This window comes from Ustilago hordei (assembly GCF_900519145.1).
Source record: "Ustilago hordei strain Uho2 genome assembly, contig: UHO2_contig_13, whole genome shotgun sequence".
Lineage (NCBI taxonomy): Eukaryota > Fungi > Basidiomycota > Ustilaginomycetes > Ustilaginales > Ustilaginaceae > Ustilago > Ustilago hordei.
In genome coordinates, this window is record NW_024545290.1 from 113,585 (window position 1) to 134,763 (window position 21,179).

At 52.6% G+C, this 21,179-nt stretch overlaps 4 protein-coding genes across 4 annotated transcripts; 1 reads left to right on the forward strand and 3 right to left on the reverse strand.

Annotated features, from left to right (window-relative positions):
- Positions 1–308: 308 nt before the first annotated feature.
- On the reverse strand, positions 309–1,511 carry UHO2_05300 (uncharacterized protein; the record flags this gene model as incomplete). The annotated part of the gene is made up of 1 exon (XM_041560116.1): positions 309–1,511. One exon carries the CDS (start codon positions 1,509–1,511, stop codon positions 309–311), a length of 1,203 nt encoding a protein of 400 aa, XP_041416050.1.
- Positions 1,512–3,177: 1,666 nt separating this feature from the next.
- UHO2_05301 (uncharacterized protein) lies at positions 3,178–4,414 on the reverse strand (the record flags this gene model as incomplete). Its single annotated transcript, XM_041560117.1, has 3 exons — positions 3,178–3,352; positions 3,430–3,524; positions 3,620–4,414. The coding sequence occupies 3 exons, from the start codon at positions 4,412–4,414 to the stop codon at positions 3,178–3,180; spliced, it is 1,065 nt and encodes a 354-aa protein (XP_041416051.1).
- Positions 4,415–6,391: 1,977 nt separating this feature from the next.
- On the reverse strand, positions 6,392–12,502 carry UHO2_05302 (uncharacterized protein; the record flags this gene model as incomplete). Its single annotated transcript, XM_041560118.1, has 1 exon — positions 6,392–12,502. One exon carries the CDS (start codon positions 12,500–12,502, stop codon positions 6,392–6,394), a length of 6,111 nt encoding a protein of 2,036 aa, XP_041416052.1.
- Positions 12,503–14,977: 2,475 nt separating this feature from the next.
- Positions 14,978–16,405, forward strand: UHO2_05303 (uncharacterized protein; the record flags this gene model as incomplete). The annotated part of the gene is made up of 1 exon (XM_041560119.1): positions 14,978–16,405. One exon carries the CDS (start codon positions 14,978–14,980, stop codon positions 16,403–16,405), a length of 1,428 nt encoding a protein of 475 aa, XP_041416053.1.
- Positions 16,406–21,179: the final 4,774 nt, after the last annotated feature.

Consider the following 21,179-nt stretch of genomic DNA (forward strand, 5'->3'; position numbering starts at 1 on the left):
CTCGAGCTCACTTGGGCAAGGCCCCGAGCAAGTGAGCTGCTTTGTCCAAAGACGACTCAGCACAAACTCCCTTGCCACGGGACGGGTCACGTGTGATGTGACACTTTCCGCTTACGAACATCCCAGTTAACTGTAATAGCGGCGCTTGTGGCAGAGCAAAAGCCTAACCGCCATCTGAACATAACTTGGCTCGACGACGACGCCACTTGTTTCTGCCTTGTTTCGCCTCAGTTCAAGATACGCCGGGACTTGTAGGGTCTAACACGATAAGTCGGAATATTCGGGACCAGACCTAAACAACGAAGGGCTTAGTCAGCCTTGAACGTGACCTTGGCAGCAGGGAACTTGGTCAAGTTGGCGTTGTTGGGAGAGAGGTAGACCTGCCCAACGCCCTTGGGGTCGAATTGGTACTGCTTGACTCCGTAATCGGTGTCGTATGCTGCCTGGGCGTACCAGTACATGTTGCCAGGCTGAGAGCCGTTACCAAAGGGAACATAGTTGAAGGTGTTGTCCTTCCTGTTGATTTTGACCAGGTCGAGGCCGGGGTGGGCAGTGTACGAGCAAGTCTGAACCTGGAAACCGTTGATCCACGAATTGTCAACAGGCTCGTTGTTGGGGCCGGAAGAAGTATCGGCGGTGAGGAAGTAGCAGTTGTAGCCACCATCAACAACGTCTGTGGCAGGACGTATACGACCGTAGATGTAGTCACCTTCAGCCTTAAGGCCTACGAAAGAGTAGTCGCACTCCTCGAAGAGGAACTTGGCTGAGGTATCGGACTCGGCCTCCCACTTGGAGTTGAGGGGTCCCTCGTATCCATTGGAGCTCGATGTCTGGTTGTTGAAGATAATCTGACCACGGATGGGAGCGTGACAGGACAAAGAAGGGTCCCTGGCGGGTGCGGTGACGGGAAGATCTTGCATAGGGATCTGCAGAAGGTCACTAGGGATTGCGTTGAGGTTGGGCGTGTATACGGCAATGAGGTCACCAAGCTGGCCGTCAATGGTGGGCTGGGCGTCCCGAGTATGGAGAGTGTAGATGGAAGTGTTGTTGTTGAAGTTCTCGCCGTTGAACCAAACTGAACCGGTTTGTTCAGCTCCGTTGTTGTCGAAGGTCCAGGCGAAGGACTGGGATGACCAGATATTACCAGCGCCGTTGAATCGGCAGTCGGAGAAGGAGAAAGTAGCCTTGCTCTGATCGAGGTTGCTGACAGTCATACATTGCGAAGGGTCGTTGGCGTTGACAAAGTAACCCTTGCTTGACTCCATGAGACCCTTGGGGCCCGAGTATTGGGTGGAGCAAGTGGCCACGGCAAAGTTGAGAGGGTTGCCACCGACGACGATGTTTCCAGAGTTTTTGATGCTAAGAGGCTTGCCCATGAAGGTGATCTGACCCCACTGCTTCAAGTTGGGCTGACAGAAAGAGGAGAAAGATGACGACGAGACAGGTGCAGCCTCTGCCATGTAGGCAGAACCCAAAAGGGCGGAAAGGAGGATAGCTCGTGGGAAAGCCATTGTGATCTTGGTAGGTTGGCCTGCTCAGGACGGTTGGCGCTAAGAAGAGAAGAGGTTGCAGTGCGTTGGCGAAATGGTATGGTTTGAGTTCCTCGTTGGGCTGCCTCCTCTTTATACCTTTCAATCTGCTTGTATCACGACGACGCTTCCCAAAGCTTCACCCTGCCCGCACATAAAAGGCAGCGTTGAGAAGTTCCGTCGTACTGTACAGTACTTTTCAGAGCTCCAATAGAACACTCAGAGTTTGATTCGGAGTTGCGAGGGACGGCATGAACAGGCGACACGGCCGAACGACGACGACCAGATCGCACATAAGCGATTCGGCTTCCAAGATTTCGGATTTCCGGGGTGGAAGCAGAAGGCTATGTCTTCTTCCCTGCGGTAACTCGAAGTGCTCAAAAAATCAACTTTGGCGGCAAAGGCAGTGCTTACTGTTCGTGTTCCTGTGTTTGCCTACAGGATTTCCGTTCAGCCGAAAGAACAAAAGGATTAGAGCTCGGGTTACCTCAAGTTCGAGACAGAGCTTTCTTTTTGTTTCCAGCGGAAAGGGTGGTCGGAACGGTGTTCCTTGGACCTTCGCTACTGCCGTAAATAGACGATGCACAAAATGACAGCCGAATCCGATGCAATCTGACGTAAATCGAAAATTTCCCGATCTGATCGATATGTGGCCCGATATCAACAAACGCTTGACGACACCTGTGGGGTTCGTGATGCTGATCGATGTTGCGTGTTTTATACGTCTTACCCTGTGAATGATTCAGTAACATGCTGAGGCGAAACATGAGTCTGAAGCATGACGAGGCAGTGTAAGAGGACTTGCAGCGATAGAGCTCAGGCCCTTATCTCTCCTTGGCCCTTATCTTACCCTGATATGGTCATCGTACACCCCGAGGTCCTCGGCCTGATACGAGTCGATACAGGCACAGCTTTCCTACATATCTCTCGAGTTGGATCCTGGCCAGTATAAATTTGCTTCCGTGCCCTCACTTGATCCCAAATAGCGGCCCGACTCGCTGCCAACTCGGCCGAAGCAGAGTCATGTGTACCAACGCCTCGTCCACAGCGACCCCGAAAGTACCAGTATTGATAGTTTCCGTTGTCGAGTCAACGACTCAAAAGGAGAGCAAGGGGTGCGGTTACAGTGCCCGTACGTGCCGCCCGTGCAACCAGGCATGAATGAGTCGAAAGCTTCAATGATATGTTGTCGAGGCCGGGGTGCGAACTTCGATGGCTATTTTACCATCAGAGCGGTTGCGATGCCGATTCCGACCGAATTTAAGCCTAATGAACTCTGTTGATCTTTTCTGTAGCCACCATGCCGAAGTGTTGGGTGGGGTATTGCAAATGAGACGTCAACCACAGGCGCCACCGCCCCCGGTAGGCCACGTTGCTCAAACTTCAAGGGGCCGAAGCATACCCGAGCATCCGTCTTCGTAGCATACTGTACAGTACATGTCAACACAATCTTACAGGGGACTTTGGTATACAGCCAGTCGACTCGCATAGAAACTGACACAAAACGACGTTGCAGGAAAGGATAAAGAAGAGAGATGACATTGACAATCAAGAGCGAGTGCAAGCGCGTATCTCTCTATCGATTGGATGACGTTACAGATAAGCGCAGTGTCAGGTGATCGCTTCAGCTTGGGTCGAGCAGAAGTGATTAGAGGCCGAAGAACTGTGCAGTCATGTCAACCTTGGCCGGATTATCGTGAGTAACGCCATCAGCTGCGATGGCCATGACATCTGAGCCGTACACCGAGACTACATAGTTCGGTGCGTCAGGAAGTTTGTAGACCTTCGTGGGACGGCTTGGGTCTAGGTTGTGCAGTCCACACCTAAAAGCGAACAAGTTATGTCAGAGTCAGAAAGCCTGTTTGGAAGTCATTACAAGAAGGAAGGTAATGGCACCTACCACTGCTTCACGGCCTCCGTATGCTGGTTGAAGCCGATGACCTCGTCGTTTTTGCCGTGAACAAGCATCATTCGCGGCATCGAGCCCTTGTAGCTCTGCAAAAGTGTACAGATAGAAAAGAAAGCCGACACATCCTTAGCTCACTGCGATCTTCACTCAAGCAATTTTGCTGACTTTGTTCGGAACTTACAGGAAACATCTCCTTCGCCTGTCCAATCCAGTATGATGTCGATTCGTGTAAAGTATTTCCCGTGCAAGTAGAATTCCAATCGTTTCCAGCAAGCTTCCCAGTACGGAAGCAGTTGGCAGGAACACCAGAGTACTCAGCCCCGGCCAAAAATACATCCGGATAGGCAGCACCCAAGGCCTGTACCATCATTGCACCGGACGAATGACCGACCATGTATACCTGATGATCATTGCATCCGTACTTCTCCTTGGCGTACTTCACCATCTCCACGATGGTCTGCGAGTCTCCACCGCCATCATGCTTGAGCGAGGCCTTGGAAGATACATCCCAACAGTCGCCTTTATCTCCGGGAGAAGAAGGGTAGACGATGAGGAATCCTTTCTGATCGGCTGTTTTGGGCCAGTCAGGGTACTCGCCGTAATAGCCTGGACCAGTGCCACCGCAGTGGTGAAGAGCAACGAGGATCGGATTGCCCTTCTTGAAGGTCTTGGGGACGTACGTGTACATGACCGCTTTCGTGGGCTGGCCTGGGAAGCCAGACTCGAGCTGAAGGCCTTTCGGCAGCGGTTTAGCGACTGGGGAAGGAAGTCCGGATTCGAAACTGCTGGGAGGAGCGCCAGGCTGACCGCCAGGAGAAGCGCGGTTAGGGCGGAGTCCTAAACCTTTCCAGTAATGAGCGCTGGCGAGCGGATCTAGGGGCTGTTTCGGCTCTCTAGGAGGAGATGAACCCTGAGCAGAAGCCAGCTTGATGACCAGCAGACTCGCAGTGAGCCATTGAAGAGCCAAGTAACGCATGGCGATAGTTGCACTTGTGCGCAGTACGGATGGTGTTGGGAAATGGAGAAGTGTTTGTGGACGGCTTAAGGGCTCATCAAAGGTGGTTGAGACGACTTTTTGTATCCTGTCTTGGTGGGGTTGTTGTGGCAAGACACGTTCTTTGACCGAGCAGGTGGGCACAGCCTTTATGCATGTTGACGGTGAGACAGTGCCCGCAGGCATTGCTCATTCCTGATGTTGCTTGAACAATAGATCCCATCATCTTTCGCTAGCAATGCACCGTATCGCCCGCTCAATGCGATAGGCAACAGAAAGGGGTTGACACTTCTGCTTGTGCATTGACACACAGGTTGACGTTTGAATGTGCGTTCCTGATCTCTTCGGAACCAATGGAGCTAGCTTTAGGTCACGCATCTCGACGCCGACACCGATCGAGGTTGAAAGTGTCGCTTCGGGCTCAATAAGAAATCTGCAGAGGGGTTTTGTAGGGAAATGCTGATGGCGCTTCATCTGCAACTGTATCTCCATCGCCATCAACGGGCTCAATAAGAAATCTGCAGATGAGTTGTGTGGGGGGGATGTTGATGGCGCTTCATCTGCAACTGTACAGTATCTCCATCGCCACCAAGGATGTGGCTGTGAACTCGCAGGGGTCGAAACGTCGCACTTCATTGAAGTAAGTCGTGTGGGTTGAAGCCACCGGTTGACAGGAGAACACACTCAAAACACCTCGTGACCAGTCCACACTTGCTCCGATCAGGAACATCACATCGTTGTCCCTAAAGCTTGTCATCGCATGTATAAAACGGTTAAAGAATGTGCTAAGCGCAGCAGTGAGAAGTATACAGTCATGTAGAGCTCGGGCCGAAACGATGGAACTAGACCTTCGCCGAGACGTCATCAAACATGGTTTGAGCAATCAACGTGCAACGTTTCAGCTGTGAGACATGGAAACAGGAACGTTGCTACCGAAAGTACTGAGTCCTGAAACTCCTATACTGCTTAAACAGTGGCCTTGGAAATATAAATGCAGCAAGCGCTCCAAAGAGGACAACGAAGCCGGCACCCGACGTATGAGGATGGTAGCAGCGTCAAAGTAGTGTCCTATTCTCTCGATTGTCGTTCGATCCTCCAGTTTGTATGCAGCTACCGCTTAGGGGTTGATAAACCTCTCGAGCAGGCTCTATTTTGACGAATGATCTTGTGTCGGTATTCGCGAATGTATCGCAAACGGTTGTTCTTTGATGTTTTATCGAGAGAGTTGTATTGCATAGCAGCTTGGACATCCGATTCGGTGCTGCACCTGATGCGGCAACATGTGCTGCTGTGGCGGCATCGTTTGGATCATATGCTCCTGCAACCTCCCGCCACAAAGTTATCGTCCCGCTTGACAGGGTCGCTGCCTTTTCGTCGCTTCTGGACGGGAACTTGCGCTGGGATTCCCTCAAGGCTGGCATGCGGTGTGTCAGCGGTCGTATGCCTGAAAACCCGGAAATGCATCACGTGATTTTCAAAGAGAGACGTGCGCGTCTGGCCTGGACTCAGCAATCGCATTGTTCTGCTCTCCGATACCGTGCAAAAAGAGTCCCAAGAGCCAAGTCGCCTTTCAACCCAACCCCAAGCCAACCAATACTCGTCAGAGATGATTATATGCAAGGTCATATGCGAAGTTGGGTGCAGGAGTGGGCTTGAAAGTGCCTGACCTTGGCTTGTGTATGGATGTTGCCATGGGTTTCTTATCTCCTGTGTCTAAATCTAGCGTTACTTTCGAGGACGAAGCTTTCAACACCAAGATGCCCAAAACTACCGTTTTTGGATGTCAGGAACCAAACCAAAGGCTGCTTGTGTCGGACGCCGATCTCTCCGGTTGATAGGATCACAGCTACGTTATCAAGCGAGCAAGCTAAGACTCGGCGATAACACAGAAGGATCGTTCCCGATTGAATTTGATTGTAATGGTATCGTATTCTTTATGATAAAGTATGCAAAGGGTCGTTAATTTTGAGAATCGGCCAAGCGCTGTAGTGCGATCTGAAGCAGCTCAATTTGCTGCCAGTGCTGTTTCTGAGATGCGTCCGACCCTCCGTCTGTAGCCGTTGACGACTTTCGTGCTGCAGCGAGGCGCTCAACAAGCCTCTGCAGTGGCTCTACGAACGTGTTCCTGTACTTGCCCGAGCTGATCATGCCATGTTCCTTAAGGTTGCCTGAGCGTCTCTGTGTCTTCACCCAAAAGAGAAGCGACAGAAGCTCGTTGAATTTGCCGCTTTCCTCTGCCAGTATTCCGACCAATCCGTTTGCCTTTGCTTCTACCTCCTCCGAAGCGATCTGCAGGTTGCTGGGCAGAACAAAGATCTGATCCAGCAAAGCCACGAGCTCTTCGACAGGGACGCCGTCCGAGTCATCATCCCTTCGTAACGGGGACAGCCAGACAGCCATCGCCGTACGCAAGATAGAAACGCCTCCAGCACGCAACTGAGCAAAAGGAGAGCTTGAGATCAGATGACCCAATACCTGCAACGCAGCCGCTTTCTCCATCTGGTGAGTAAGCAAATCCGTCAGCAGCTTGAACCGGATCAGTCGTGCTGGTGGACTCGGTGAGATGACACTTTGCATAGCAAGCGACTGTGCCAAGCTCACTGCCAGTTCCACAGGCAAGATGCGTTGTTCTGCCGATGCGTCTTGCTGCAGCCCGCCTAGACACCACTGCAGCCAAAGTAGGCTGGTATCTGCGAGTGCTTCCTCTTTGCCCTCTTCGAGTTCTGGTAATGCCGCTGCTTTGGTCTGCTCGCTCACTACAAGCAGAATCGCTGGAAGTGCTGCTTCTAATTGCGTTTGCACCTTGACACCCTTCCATTCCGATGGACGGTCTCGAGCATATCCCGAATGCAGCAGATGAACATGCAGCACGAACCCAGCAACACCCAGAGCTGCCAATGCCTCGCGCGTATCATCGTCTTCAGGTGCATGCGACATACCTACCAAAGCATTCGCCCAGATCGAACCCAGATCCACCTCGAGCGAAGCAAGCGTCTTTGAGATCTCGGCAAAGAGCGCCTCATTACGCTTGACAATGCCTGTCTCGTCCTTTCGGCCCAACGCGTATCGTGGATTCTGTGCGAAGAAGTACTCTTCAGACAAAGCCAAGTTCGCACCGGCAAGGTAGGGCAGACAGACGGTGATACCTTGAAGGAAGCGGCCGAGTGCTTCTCGTGACGTCTTTTTGACGGGCTCGTGTTCCGACGTTCCGGTACAATGTGCCTCCCAATCGACCACGATCAGTGCCGTAGAGCAACACGTCTTGACCGCCTCTTCTGCTGTGCTCTCGCAAGCTGCAGGTGCTACGTCGGCGAGAGCAGCAAGTCCGAGCATGAGACATTGTGGCAAGCGTCCGAACACCTGCGAAAAGGCTTGAGGCTTCTTGGTTCGAATGCGCGGTAGAACAGTGTTCAATAGATGCATTGAGAAGATGGCTTCTGCTGCGGAGCTCCAGGTATTATCTTCGCCCAACAACTCAACGCAACGAGTTTCGTCATCCAACATCTCGCCACAACGCATGTCAACCGCCATGTACACTTCTCGAGAAGAAGCGTGCTCTCCCAGGAGATACAATACTCGTCTAGCTATAGATGCAGCTTTGCCTGGCGAGCCAGACAGTCGCTCAACGAGGCCTGTAAGCGGAGACATCGCTTTGAAGAGGTCAAAGGACAATGTATCAAGCTCCTGTGTGAAGCGTGCTACGTCTTCCGTTTGAAGGCGGAGCAAGTAAGCTGCAATGGCGGAGACACTAGAATCGAGCTCTTCGACTTTAGAGACAGGGTCCTCTTTCAGCAGTCCGGCGGTCAGGGCAGCAAGAGATGCGACTGCCTGAGTCAAATCGAAGCCGGTTGGGTTCGAGACAGTGGGAGCAGCTGTTGCATCTGGCTGCTTTGTCGCGCATTCTTCTGCACTGCTTCGATCACGCATATCGACCATGGTCTTGGACTGCGAAACGGAGTGATCAGTGTTCGACGGCGAAGACTCTTCTTGCACCACTGCAAAGGCGAGGTTCGATGAAGCACGCAAACGAGGTGTACTCGTAGGGACTGCGATACCCGTAGCCGGGGTTTGCGATTGCAATGATGCAGTCAAGCTGCCGGCGGGCCCAAGAGGACGACCGCGTGTGTACTGTTCCTGATCGCCGCTGCCATGCGAAATGGTGTTGCGTGGTTTGATCGAGCCAGCGGGTACGTCGGCCCATGTGGGTCGAGATGCACGGCTGGTCTCCTTCCCATCTTCGGCGGCGTCCTGATCTTCGGCAGCAGGAGCAGTCAAGCCCGAGATTTGGCGGTGCGAATGGGGCTTGCGTCGGTTTGAGGTTGGACGTCGATGCCTCGAGTTGACGAGGCTGCCACTGGGCCCAGGATCAGACTCTTCTCCAAGCGTCATCTCGCGTATACGCAGGTCCGGGTTCGCCCACTGACCGTCCAGATCCTCGTAGTCGGGTTCGAGGTCCGGGTTGTAGTCGGTTGTAGTGCCTCCAATGCTGAGCGCCTTGCGGACCGCCTCAAGCGCACGCACATCGGTGATGTGCACAAAGACCTTGTTCGAGCCAGACCCTCTGTACGATCCGCTCGGAGCACGGACGCGGCTCGACTTGCGAGATCTCGCGCGGCTTGTCGACCTCGAGTTGGGTGCTGAGTGAGGAGAGGGGCTGTTGCGGGCTGAATCTTGATTCTTCTCGATACGAAGCAGCTCCGGTGAGGTCTCAATAGTGAGGCCGAGGTTGTTGCTGCGCTCTGTCTTGTTGTCATCGCGTCGATGCGGCGCAAAACTTCCATCGCGTTTCTTGAGGTTGCCATAAGAGCGGGCAGGACTCGATGTGCGGCTTGCACGGGGCGTTGTGTGGTTCGAGTCGATCATCGCTTTACGGAGTGGATGGATGCCCGTTGCAAACTCAGCGTGACTGCTGTGAAGCTTGCTGAGATGCGTGAGACTGTCCGTGCTGGCATCGCGGTGAAGACCTCCACTTTCGCGATCAGCACCGACAGCGGACGAGGCACGAGATCTAGCCCGATGAGACCGACTGGCAACACTCGAAGCACGGTTGTACGAAGGTCGCATAAAGACGAAGCTGACGTGTCCTGATGGTCGTCGTGGGAAGCGAAGGACGAGGTAGAAAGTCAGGCATTTGACTTGGCCAGATTTGCCGGAAGCGCTTCCAGACCCTGACACAGGTGCGTCTGCTGGTGTACCGGGAGGTCTAGGCATTCCGGCTGGTTGCAGGTTCTCAGGCTTGGGCGGTGTCGAACGGCTGCGTCGATTAGTAGGGCGTCGACCGAAGCTGAGGGCGCTGAAGATAGACTGGACGAAGCTTTGCGGCTCTTGCTCAGCATGTTCGGGCGGGTCGACGATCTCAAGTACGCACTCGAATATGTGAATGTGTGAGTAAGGGTCGCGCTCAGAACGGGCTGCCTGGATCGGGAACGGCGTGCTGGGCGAAAGTGAGGCTGGAGCAATGCCCTCAGACTGTGCTGACTGTGCGAATGCTGATGTCTCGCCGGAGCGAGGAGTAGCGCTCGTGCCTACGTTGCTCTGGCTGTTGTTGTAGTCTTGAAAGGCCGCATCGAAGGGGCCAGGCGTCGATGGCAAGCTGGAGGAGGAGCTGGTGTCAGGCCAACAATGGTACAAGATGCCAGCGCAACGAAGACAGTACTTGATGTAGGACAAGACTCTCTGCGGAGGTTGGTGTGTCGGATTGCTGAGGAGCAGTGAGGGGGCTGGCGACAGGTTTGCATCCGAGACGTCGCAGCCTCCTGGCGTAGGGGAAGTAGGTCGCGAGTTCATGGGTGTTGCGCGCCTTGAAGCTGTGGGAGTGGCACCGCTTGGCAGCAGTGGAGAAGTGAGCGCGGCTTCAGCTGCAGGTCCCACGACAAGTGGTAGATTCATCTTGTGCAGAGGCTCGACAGGGATGAAGGTGGTGCTCTTGAACTCTTTTGGTCCGCGTTCAAGCTCGTCGGTCGATGTCTGGAGAGCCTTGACTAGGTCCTCAAAGTTGCGCATTCTGCGTTCGCCGTTGATCTCGAGCAGCTTGCCGACACGATCGCGAAGCTCGGGGTCTTTGATGGTAGCGACAGCACGCTGAGCTCGAATGGCCATAGAACGAACGCTGGTGTGCGAAGCGCCGATAGGGTATCGAATACCGGTGAGCAATCGAAGCATAGTGATGCCACAAGTCCAAGCGTCGACCTCGGGTCCCCAGTAGTGCACAGTGCCGACTGGGTTGCGAAGTGCCGCGACGATCTCTGGGCAGTGGAAGGCTGGACTGCCGCAGCAAGTGGACAGCTTAGCCTCGCTGCGACTGAAGTGAGTTGCCAAACCGAAGTCAAGGAGCTTGAGCTGCAGCGTATCGGGGCGAACGAGAATGTTTTCCGGTTTGATGTCACGATGGCAGATCTGCAAGGGATGATGGATGGCGTGGACTGCTGAGAGGAGCTGGTCGAGGACGCAGTTGGCGACACCAGTAGGTAATATTGGGTGATGTGGTGGTGACTGTTCGGAACGCATGGGTAGAAGCGCCTCTAGCGTGACGTAGCCGTCTAGATACTCTTCGACGAGGTAAAAGTGACCAGGAGTACGAATGGTCTCGTAGACATTGACGAGGTTTGGATGTGGTGGCAGCTCTGCCAGAAGCGTTGGCTCACGGAGAAGGCGAGTTGCGATCAGAGGGTGATGCGGAAAGAGCGGGGTATGCTTGATCGCAAAGAGTCGAGGCTCTCCTGTGGGGCCATGAGGTTTGGATGCCAGGAAGACGCTGGAAAACTTGCCTCTACCGAGGATCTTGGGGAGAAGGGTATATTCCGAGATGCCTCTACTGAGGAGCTTGTCGGCAGATGTAACAGTGACAGCTTCATATCTTCGCGCTTGCACTTCTTGGAGCGAAGGGAGGACATGAGCAGCCTGCCAAGTGCGTGAGAGCTTCTTGACCTTACGCTGAGTGCGTGAGGAGCTGGAGCTGCTCGCTTGGCTATTGCTATTGCTATGGCCATTGCCGCTTCCTGAAGCGCTGTTGCTGGAACCCGAGGCGGATCCGGGGGTGGTGGCACGGCTCTGACGCCCGTTGCTGTTTGAGCCACTAGAATGCTCATCGTCAGTGTCTCCTGTTGAAGCATCTGGAAGACTAAGGAGATCGAGAACGGCACTACCTGCGCCGCGGGTCTTCTCCCAAGCTTCCTGCTCTGCGAGCTTGGCAGCAGCGGCAGCCTTAAGTCTTTGACGCTCCTTCTCGAGATCATCGAGCGAGGTGGAGGGATGAGCGTTGGGATCTTGAGAGGCGTGAGCATCGGTGGGGCGCACATGTGGAGGCGCTGCTGATTGGGTGCGAGAGAATCTGTAGGCCTGTGGCCGCTGAAATGGAGGCTGAGTGGGCGCTGGCATCTGTCCTGATGTCGAAGGACTCGAGGCAGTCGCTGGAGGAGTGCTGGCTTGGGTAGAAGCTCTGCTCGCTGTGGATGATGGATGCAAGGAGCCGGTACTCGGTAGATTGGGATGAGAGGCCGAGGCGAAAGACTTGAGAGTAGCAAGCGAGCTGGAACGCTTGTGCTCTCTAGGGCTGTCTGTGGCCTGTTGTCGCTCCAAAGAGGTCAAATGGGAGATGGCGCTACCGGTAGCATTAACATTGGCCGTTGCAGAAGGTGGCCAAGGTTGATTGGAGTAAGGACCTTGGGATATGGTTCTCAGGGGCGGTGCTGGTGCTGGAGACGAGGAACGACTCTGTCTAGCCGAGGATGTGGCCGATCCTGGTATGATCCGAGGCGGTGGACGAGAAGGCGACGACGATGCAGATGTGGAAGACGATGGTCCAGTAGGAAATGCGATCGAGGCCACAGCGGGATGCTTTGCTGATGTACTGGCAGGAGTAGGTGCTGCTATTGAATATGGTGTCGATGCTGATGGGGATGAAGAAAGTCTGGCTTCTGGAGCGACGCGGGTGGGTATATTTGGAGGGGAGGGGAGCAATTCCAAGGCAGGTTGAGAAGAAGAAGAAGAAGAAGAAGAAGAGGGAAGTGAAGAGGACACCGGTTGAGAGGTAGACGTAGATGGCGGAGGAGATGGTGGAGGCGGTGGCATATGTGAGAACTGTCGCGAAGGAGCAGGAGCTCGGGCCGTGTGCGGCTGCATAGTGCTGCTAGTTGGGCCCAGAAAGGATTAGGCTGAGGAAGGCATGAGAAGGTTAGACTGGGAAGATTGATGCAGGAGCATGCTGATCCATTGGAGGCGTCAAGGGGAGGCGGTCGAGATACCGAGAAGGACACTGAAATTGCAGCTGGTTGACTGCTTTGTGATCTGATGAGCGTGAATGATTGGACAAGCTCTGTGCCAGATAACTTTGAAAGATTGCGATGCGGAGTGGGAAAGATTGGGGAGGTGGGAGAAAGCTCGTAGGGGGGGGGGGGGGGGGGGGGAGATCGAATCCAAGAGAAGGGGTTAGGGTTGAGGCGATAAAGGCGAGGCGAGGCGATAAAGGCGATAAAGGCGGTAAAGGCGAAGAGCGAGAGTGAAAGCCTGGATGGATGGGAGAAACGTATGAGACCAGATGATGAGAGGATGTTGAGAAGGATGATGTTGTGTGAAAGATAAGGAATTGCAACCGTGCGAGTGTCGGTTGTGTTGTTCGACTGAGCAATTTGGGCTTTGCTGCAATTTCCTCTCTTTACCCACAAACGAGAGATAAGGCCGAGTGGATCAAGGAATTTCGCTTGTCCTTTTTGTTTGTTGTTGCTGTTAGGCCGCAGCCAGAGACACACCACTCGGAAGACTAGCTGAGCACGCAACCTCTTCCTTGTTGCCGTCTGGAAGAGAACAGACCAAGACCAAGGTTGGGCCATTTTGACTGGTCGTCGTCGTTGTTCAGAGCAATTCTGAAGTCAACATCGAAGAGACTCCTGATGCTGTCTGCAACTGGTGCAGTTTTAGCCTTGGTTTGGACTCGCCCATCGAATCAGCTGTCGAGCTTATGCACAGGCTGCAGAGTTGCAGATAACAAAGAACGTGAGATCGGCGTGGGGGGTGACCAATGTCGGGGCCTAAGGTCATGAATTGAAGATAACAATTAGCATACGCCATTATCGGGGCCATGATCAGGCTCCCTTACCACAGTCATACATTTTTGTAATGCTTGGTATTTTATGGTGTGAACCTAAATGACAAATGCATATATATACCTTGTTGCCACCTTGGTCATATTTGAGCCAGGATGAGTCACTTCCTTTGTACCCCCTGTGTTGCTACTTCGCATGGTGCCCCTGAGCCATTGCTATGACAACCTTCATGTGTTTTATTGTGTCTCTCACTTATGCATGCACTCAGTCCCTCGGTGTCTTGGCTGTAACTCATGCATCCCTCTTGAGATGCCAATGCATCTTCAACTCCCCCTCTTGGTGGGATCTCCAGTCCTATTGTCATGGGCCTGGATGCTCAAGAAGCAGGAGGGTCACTGGTTCATATGGAAGGAGCACAGGTATCGAAGACCTAGTTGATACCAGTAGAGAGCATGGTCATAGTGCAGTCTCCATGGAGACCATGGACTCCTATGGACTCACATGCAAAGGAGAACCGAGCCACAAGCGAGGAGGGCCAGGCACAGCCACGAGGAGGACCAAGCTCAAGGAGCAGGCACAGCCACGAAGAGGACCAAGCTCAGATGGTTACCACTCAGGGGCTCGAGAGACAAGAGTCATAGGACACTGGCAAGCAGGTCCTGAGGAAGAGGAGCAGTGTCGAGGGAGTTGACACCAGGTCATGAGGAGGAGGAGCAGTGTCGAAGGAGTCGACACCACTCAAGAGGCACAGGGGTGCCAAGCAGGAGAGGCCCCTGAGCAGTACTCGATGAAGAAGGTACTCTCTGGAGAGAGAGCAGGAGCAGCATCGCTGGCGATGCTGTGAAGAGGTATATAACCATGCTTTCTCATCATCATAGGTCAAGTGGATCCTCATCCACTCTACTCACCATAACTAGTTATCACTTCAGCATAAGTATATATTAGTTTCAGTCAGCATAGCAGCAATCTATCAAGGTTGCTCCTCATCATAGTGTGTGTGTTGTATCACCACTACCTGATGTCCGAAGGCGCCCATAGCAGGTTAGCAGTCCGGATCAAGATAGAACTGAAGGCAGTAGTCCACTGCAGTCTGGGGATCACTTCAAGCATCAAGTCAACACACTGGACACTCATGTTGACGCCACCAACCTTATCACCAACACCATCAACCTCATTATCATCAACACCCACCAACCTTATCACCAATGTCATCAACCTCATCATCATCAACACTCACACCAGACCTTGGTGTCATCATAGCATTGATATTGATCATGCCGAGCTACCCCTGAACGGAGTGTCCACAGAGGTCAGCTGAAACCTACGATAGTATATACAACGAACGCCACCTGCTGTCACTGTGCAACTTGATAGTCACCAATACCAAGACAATAGCTGTCACACAGTTTGATAGTCACCAAGTATCTCGACAGACCGACCTGGGTTTCAGGCGCGAGACCCCTGACATTAGAGTGGATCGTTCAAGCAGCTCCTCACGATCACCATGACAGACCCAGACCTCAACAATAAGCTCGACAGACTACTCACTCTATTGGAAGCACAGCTAGAGCTTACCAGACAGGGTCATCGAGAGGAACGATTACAACGAGCTCAACTGAGCAGGGAGGAGACAATGGACCTCTCTCACTCAGAAGACCAAGCAGGAGGAGGAGATGAGTCTATGATAGGAGACCCACATACTCCTACTCCAGCTCCACGACCAAGACGATCAGTCTCATTCAACCTGGATGAGCAGGAGGACATCAACTACGAGAAGTATGCTTCACCTACTGGGCCAAGATATGTCAAGACTAAGCTGGACCCCTACAGCAGGACTAGGACGGACCCTTACCCCCTGGACCACGAGGAGGATACCAGCATCATGGCAGAGCTTAACTGGTCAAAGCCCATCGCCACCCCCTTTCCAAAGTTCAATCCCCGAGACATGGAGATCTTCATTCTAGAAGCCGAAGCATGGTTTAAGTTCAACCAGGTGTATGAGCAGACTAGGATGATCAACCACATGGGAGCTCAACTGGAAGGGACAGCAAGAGAGTGGTGGACCTCCAAGCTCCATATTGATAGAGCTAGAGAAGGAAGGTTGTTCAATGATTGGCACTACTTCACAGAGCGACTGACAGAACAGTTCAACCCACGCAATGCTAGGATGGAGGCATACAACAAGCTGTTGGCTCTCAGACTCACAAGTGATGCTCCTGGTGCTGCCACACGTCATGTAGAGCGGTTCAGAGACTTGGAGGGACAGGTCAACCTAGATGACAACGAGCTAGTGATGGATCTCTTCAGAGGAAGTCTCACTCGCAGCATACAGGAGAAGTTCGAGAGGAATCCACCTGGGAAGAGATGGGAGTGGTACCAAGAGGTTGAGGAGATCGAACGACAGAGGATGCTACTACAGCAGTCCTCGGCTAGACACTCACTCCCAAACGCCATGTCACCTCCACTAAGAACTGGGTCTCAGCCAAATCAAAGTTCGATCCCCATCCGACAACCCACTCAACCTTATCCAGCTCGATCACCATCACAAGCAACTACACAAGCAACTATACAAAACCTAAACCGACCCCTTCCTCATCATCCCACCCAACCCTCGAAGCAAGGAAGCCCTGCTCCATCAGGTATCAACACCTGTCATGTATGCAAGGGTATCGGCCATTGGGCCAGAGACTGCCCCAGCAGGAGGGTAGACCCTCTTAGCTCTCGACCCATGGGACCAAAGGTTATGGTCACCACAGCAGACCCCTTTGAGGAGGCCACCGACTCAGGAGATGGCCACACAGGCAGTACTGAGATGGGTGACCCCGAGGCTATGGACCTTAGCTCATACCAGCAACCCATGGACCTCGACCATGAGGAGGAGGAGCATGATGATGATGATGATGAGGGAAACATCAGTGGGGTGATGCACTGATGGCATGCATTGCTCTACAAACCTCCTCGCCATCACTCTGTATATATCAAGAGTGTCAAGTATGTTTCTCTACCAGTGGAGGCAAAGCAGTACTGGAGCTCTCTGGAATGGTTCAAGACCATCCTGCTCAGATACTAGCTGATACCAGTGCTGGTTTGTCCATAGTCTCAGATTCTTTCATTAGTAAGTACCAAATACCCACAAAACCCATAAAAACAAGATCGATCCATGGTGTCACCGGGCACCAACTCTCCATCAATAGTTCTGCGAGCATGCAGGTATCTATTGGCACACACAATCTGGGTGTGGTCGAAGCTTCAGTGGCCAACACTGCTGACTATGACCTCATCCTGGGGTTCACGGAGCTACGGAGGCTCAAACCCACCATACAATGGGATACGGGCCAGCTAGAGTTCAAGACTCAGGAGCAGGACCGACCCCCAAGGAGACCCCCTGAAGCAGCAAGAGCAGGGGACCTAACCATGAGGAGACCAACCCTTCATGGTAACGAGTTTGTCTCAGCAGAGCGCATACTATGAGCAGCTCTGGAATATGGACCCATAGGGTTCATGCTGTTGGAGGAGCCACCATCATCACTCCCGGCCTTTGGTTTTGTACCTACAGGTGCAGACAAAGGAGTTGAGATGGAGGTGGAGGTAGACAAGGTGGTGACGGCTGCAGACATACCAAAGCCATACCAACACCTGCGAGATGTGTTTGATGAGGTGGAAGCAGACAAGCTGCCCCATCATACCGAGCATGATCTCCACCTCGAGTTGATAGAAGGAGGTAAGCCACCTCAAGGGCCCCTATACCTTAAGGGACCCAAGGAGATGTCCGAGTTGAGGAGATACTTGGATGAGAACCTCGAGAAGGGGTTCATAAGACCATCGAAGAGCCCGGCACGATCACCAGTGCTCTTCATACCAAAGAAGGATGGGGGTCTCAGACTCTGTGTGGACTACAGAGGTCTCAACGAGATCACTGTCAAGAACAGGGCACCATTGCCCCTCATCGAGGAGCAGCTGTTCTTACTCAGGAAGGCAAGGATCTATACCAAGCTAGACCTTAGAGCAGCATACAACCTCATCCAGATTGCTAAAGGAGATGAATGGAAGACAGCTTTTGGCACTCAGTTGGGACTCTATGAGTACCTAGTGATGCCCTTTGGCCTAGCCAATGCTCCGGCTCACTTCCAGTCATTCATCAATGACATCTTCCGAGACATCATTGGGATATATGTGGTAGTATACCTAGATGACTTCCTGATCTTCAGTGACACTGAAGAAGCACATGTGAAGCATGTCACCGAGGTCCTCACTCGCTTAAGGAGCAACAGGCTCTTTGCTAAGCTGTCGAAGTGTGAGTTCCACACCAAGACAGTCGAGTTCCTGGGGTACATCATCAAGCTGACGGGCATAGAGATGGACCCAGAAAAGGTGCGCACTGTCAAGGAGTGGCCAATGCCAGAGTCAATCCATGACATCCAGAGGTTCCTGGGTTTTGCCAACTTCTATCGAAGGTTCATAGCCCACTTTGCTCGCATAGCCAAGCCCTTGACAGCACTGGTAAAGCCTATAGAACGGTTCAAGAAGTTCGGGCTACCAGAGGAGGCCCAACAGGCCTTCCACAAGCTCATCCAGGCCTTCACATCAGCAGGAGTGCTTCAGCACTTCGACTACCACCTTCCAACAAGGTTGGAGACTGATGCAAGTGATTTTGCTATAGCAGGAGTACTCAAGCAGGAGCATGAAGGACGATGGCATCCAGTGGCTTTCTACTCTAGGAAGATGTCTTCTGCCGAGAAGAACTATGAGATCCATGACAAGGAGCTCCTAGCTGTGGTCGCCTGCCTCACTCAGTGGTGACACATGCTAGCTGGACTACCGAGCCAACTGGTCATCCTCACTGACCATGAAGCCCTCAAGTACTTCAAGTCACAGAGATGCATCACAGGTCGACAGGCTCGATGGGCAATACTACTAGCAGACTTCGACTTCATATTGCAGTATTGACCAGGAGACAAAGGTGGTGAACCTGATGCTCTCACCAGAAGGACAGACATGCAACCAGCTGGTGAAGAGCAGGATCACAATGTGAGGCAACTACTGCCTCCTCGAGTGTTCAAGGAGACAGCAGACCATGACTCGACCCTGGTGGCCCCTATGCTCTCGATGGAGTCCATAGCATCAAAAGGTCTCAGAGACCTGGTCAAGATCTTCCAGCCCTTAGACCAAGAGCTACAGGAGATACATAGGAAGAAGCCCTTCGAACTCAAGGACGACCTATGGTACAGTGGAGGAAGGTTGGTTATCCCCAAAGTGATCATGCCAGGGAGGACCAACAACCGACACTCAAGGAGTGCCAAAGAGGTAGATGGACAGTCTCTCTCTGTAGAGCATCTGTGATTCATGGTGATGACCCAATGCCATGATGGTATTACTGCTGGACATGTAGGAAGAGATGCTACCATCAAGGCAGCTCAACAACATTACTGGTGGCCAAACATGACAGCTTGGATTGCAGACTATGTAGCAAGTTGTCCTGTATGTGCTAGGTACAAAGCTCCTCGTCATCATCCATATGGTTTGCTACAGCCACTAGCAACACCAGACAGGCCCTGGGGCTCCATATCCCTCGACTTCATCAAAGGACTACCACCATCAAAGAAGTATGACTCCAAGACCTATGACTCTATCCTAGTCATTGTCGACAGGTTAACCAAGTTTGCCATACTAGCTCCAACCCATAAGACAGTCACAGCCAAACAGACTGCAGTATTGCTATATGGACACATGGTTAGACTCTTCGGATATCCAGATCACATGGTCTCGGACCAGGGCAGGCAGTTCATATCAGGAGCATGGAAGGCATTTGCAGAGCAAATGGGTGTGAAGCACTCACTTAGCACGGCTTACCATCCTCAAACTGATGGTCAGACAGAGAGAGTCAATCAGGTCATAGAGCAATACCTCAGGATGTACTGCAACTATGAGCAGAATGACTGGGCCAACCTGCTGGACACTGCAGCCTTTGTATACAACAACACGGTCCACAACAGCATTGGTGTCTCACCATTCTTTGCATGCTATGGATGGAACCCCAAAGCTCATCCTGACATCCCTCAACGACTAGGAGTCAATGATCCAGGTCACTTCGAGTACCTCATGGATGGAAAGGAGCGTTGCAAGTACCTCCAGGAGCAGATCAGAGAGGCACAACATAGATCAGTAAACCAGTATAACAGGAAGCACAAGGACATCGAGTTTAAGGTGGGTGATATGGTCTATATCAACCGTCGAAACTGGAAGACATGGAGACCCACACCCAAGTTAGACACCCGGTTTGCAGGACCCTACCCAGTTCAGGAACGGGTAGGACGCCAAGCTTATCAAATCACATTGCCAGCAAACCTTAGGGTGCATGATGTGTTCCATGTCTCCATGCTCGAGCCAGCAAGAACAAGTTCTCTTCCTCAACATGCTGAACAGCCCACCATACCATCACTTCCAGATGAGGACCTCGACTTTGAAGTCGAAGCACTCATCGACAAGCGTTCACACAATGGGACTACAGAGTACAAGGTGTTGTGGAGAGGGTACTCAGAAGAAGCTGCTTCATGGGAACCAGTAGAGAACCTCAACTGTCCCAACCTCATCCAGGAGTATGAGGTGTCGGAGGGGGGACGAGTGAGTAGACAAAGTAGAGAAAGGAGGAGAGAACAGGAGGAGTAGAAGTAGAGAAAGGAGGAGAGAACAGGAGGAGTAGAGAGAGGAAGAGGAAGGAGGATGTTGGCGATGTTGTCGAGGAGGAGGAGGAGTCAGCATGGACCAGACCAGAGCATGCCTCGACGGAGCTCGGCTCTTAAGAGGGGGGTAGTGTCATGGGCCTGGATGCTCAAGAAGCAGGAGGGTCACAGGTTCATATGGAAGGAGCACAGGTATCGAAGATCTAGTCGAGATCAGTAGAGAGCATGGTCGTAGTGCAGTCTCCATGGAGACCATGGACTCCTATGGACTCACATGCAAAGGAGGGCCAAGCACAGCCACAAGGAGGACCATGCTCAAGGAGCAGGCACAGCCACGAGGAGGACCAAGCTCAAGGAGCAGGCAGATGGTTACCACTCAGGGGCTCGAGAGACAAGAGCCAAAGGAACTGTCACTGATCAAAGGAGGAGGAGCAGTGTCGAAGGAGTCGACACCAGGTCATGAGGAGGAGGAGCAGTGTCGAAGGAGTCGACATCAGGTCATGAGGAGGAGGAGCAGTGTCGAAGGAGTTGACATCAGGTCATGAGGAGGAGGAGCAGTGTCGAAGGAATCGACACAGCTCAAGAGGCACAGGGGTGCCAAGCAGGAGAGGCCCCTGAGCAGTACTCGATGAAGAAGGTACTCTCTGGAGAGAGAGAGCAGGAGCAGCATCGCTGGCGATGCTGAGTAGAGGTATATAACCATGCTTTCTCATCATCAAAGGTCGAGTGGATCCTCATCCACTCTACTCACCATACAACTAGTCAATACTTTAGAAACACAAGTACTCATTAGTTACAGTCAGCATAGCAGCAATCTATCAAGGTTGCTCCTCATCGTAGTGTGTGTGTTGTATCACCACTACCTGACGTCCGAAGGCGCCCATAGCAGGTTAGTGGTCCGGATATAGATAGAACTGAAGGCAGTAGTCCACTGCAGTCTGGGGATCACTTCAAGCATCAAGTCAACACACTGGACACTCATGTTGACGCCACCAACCTTATCACCAACACCATCAACCTCATTAT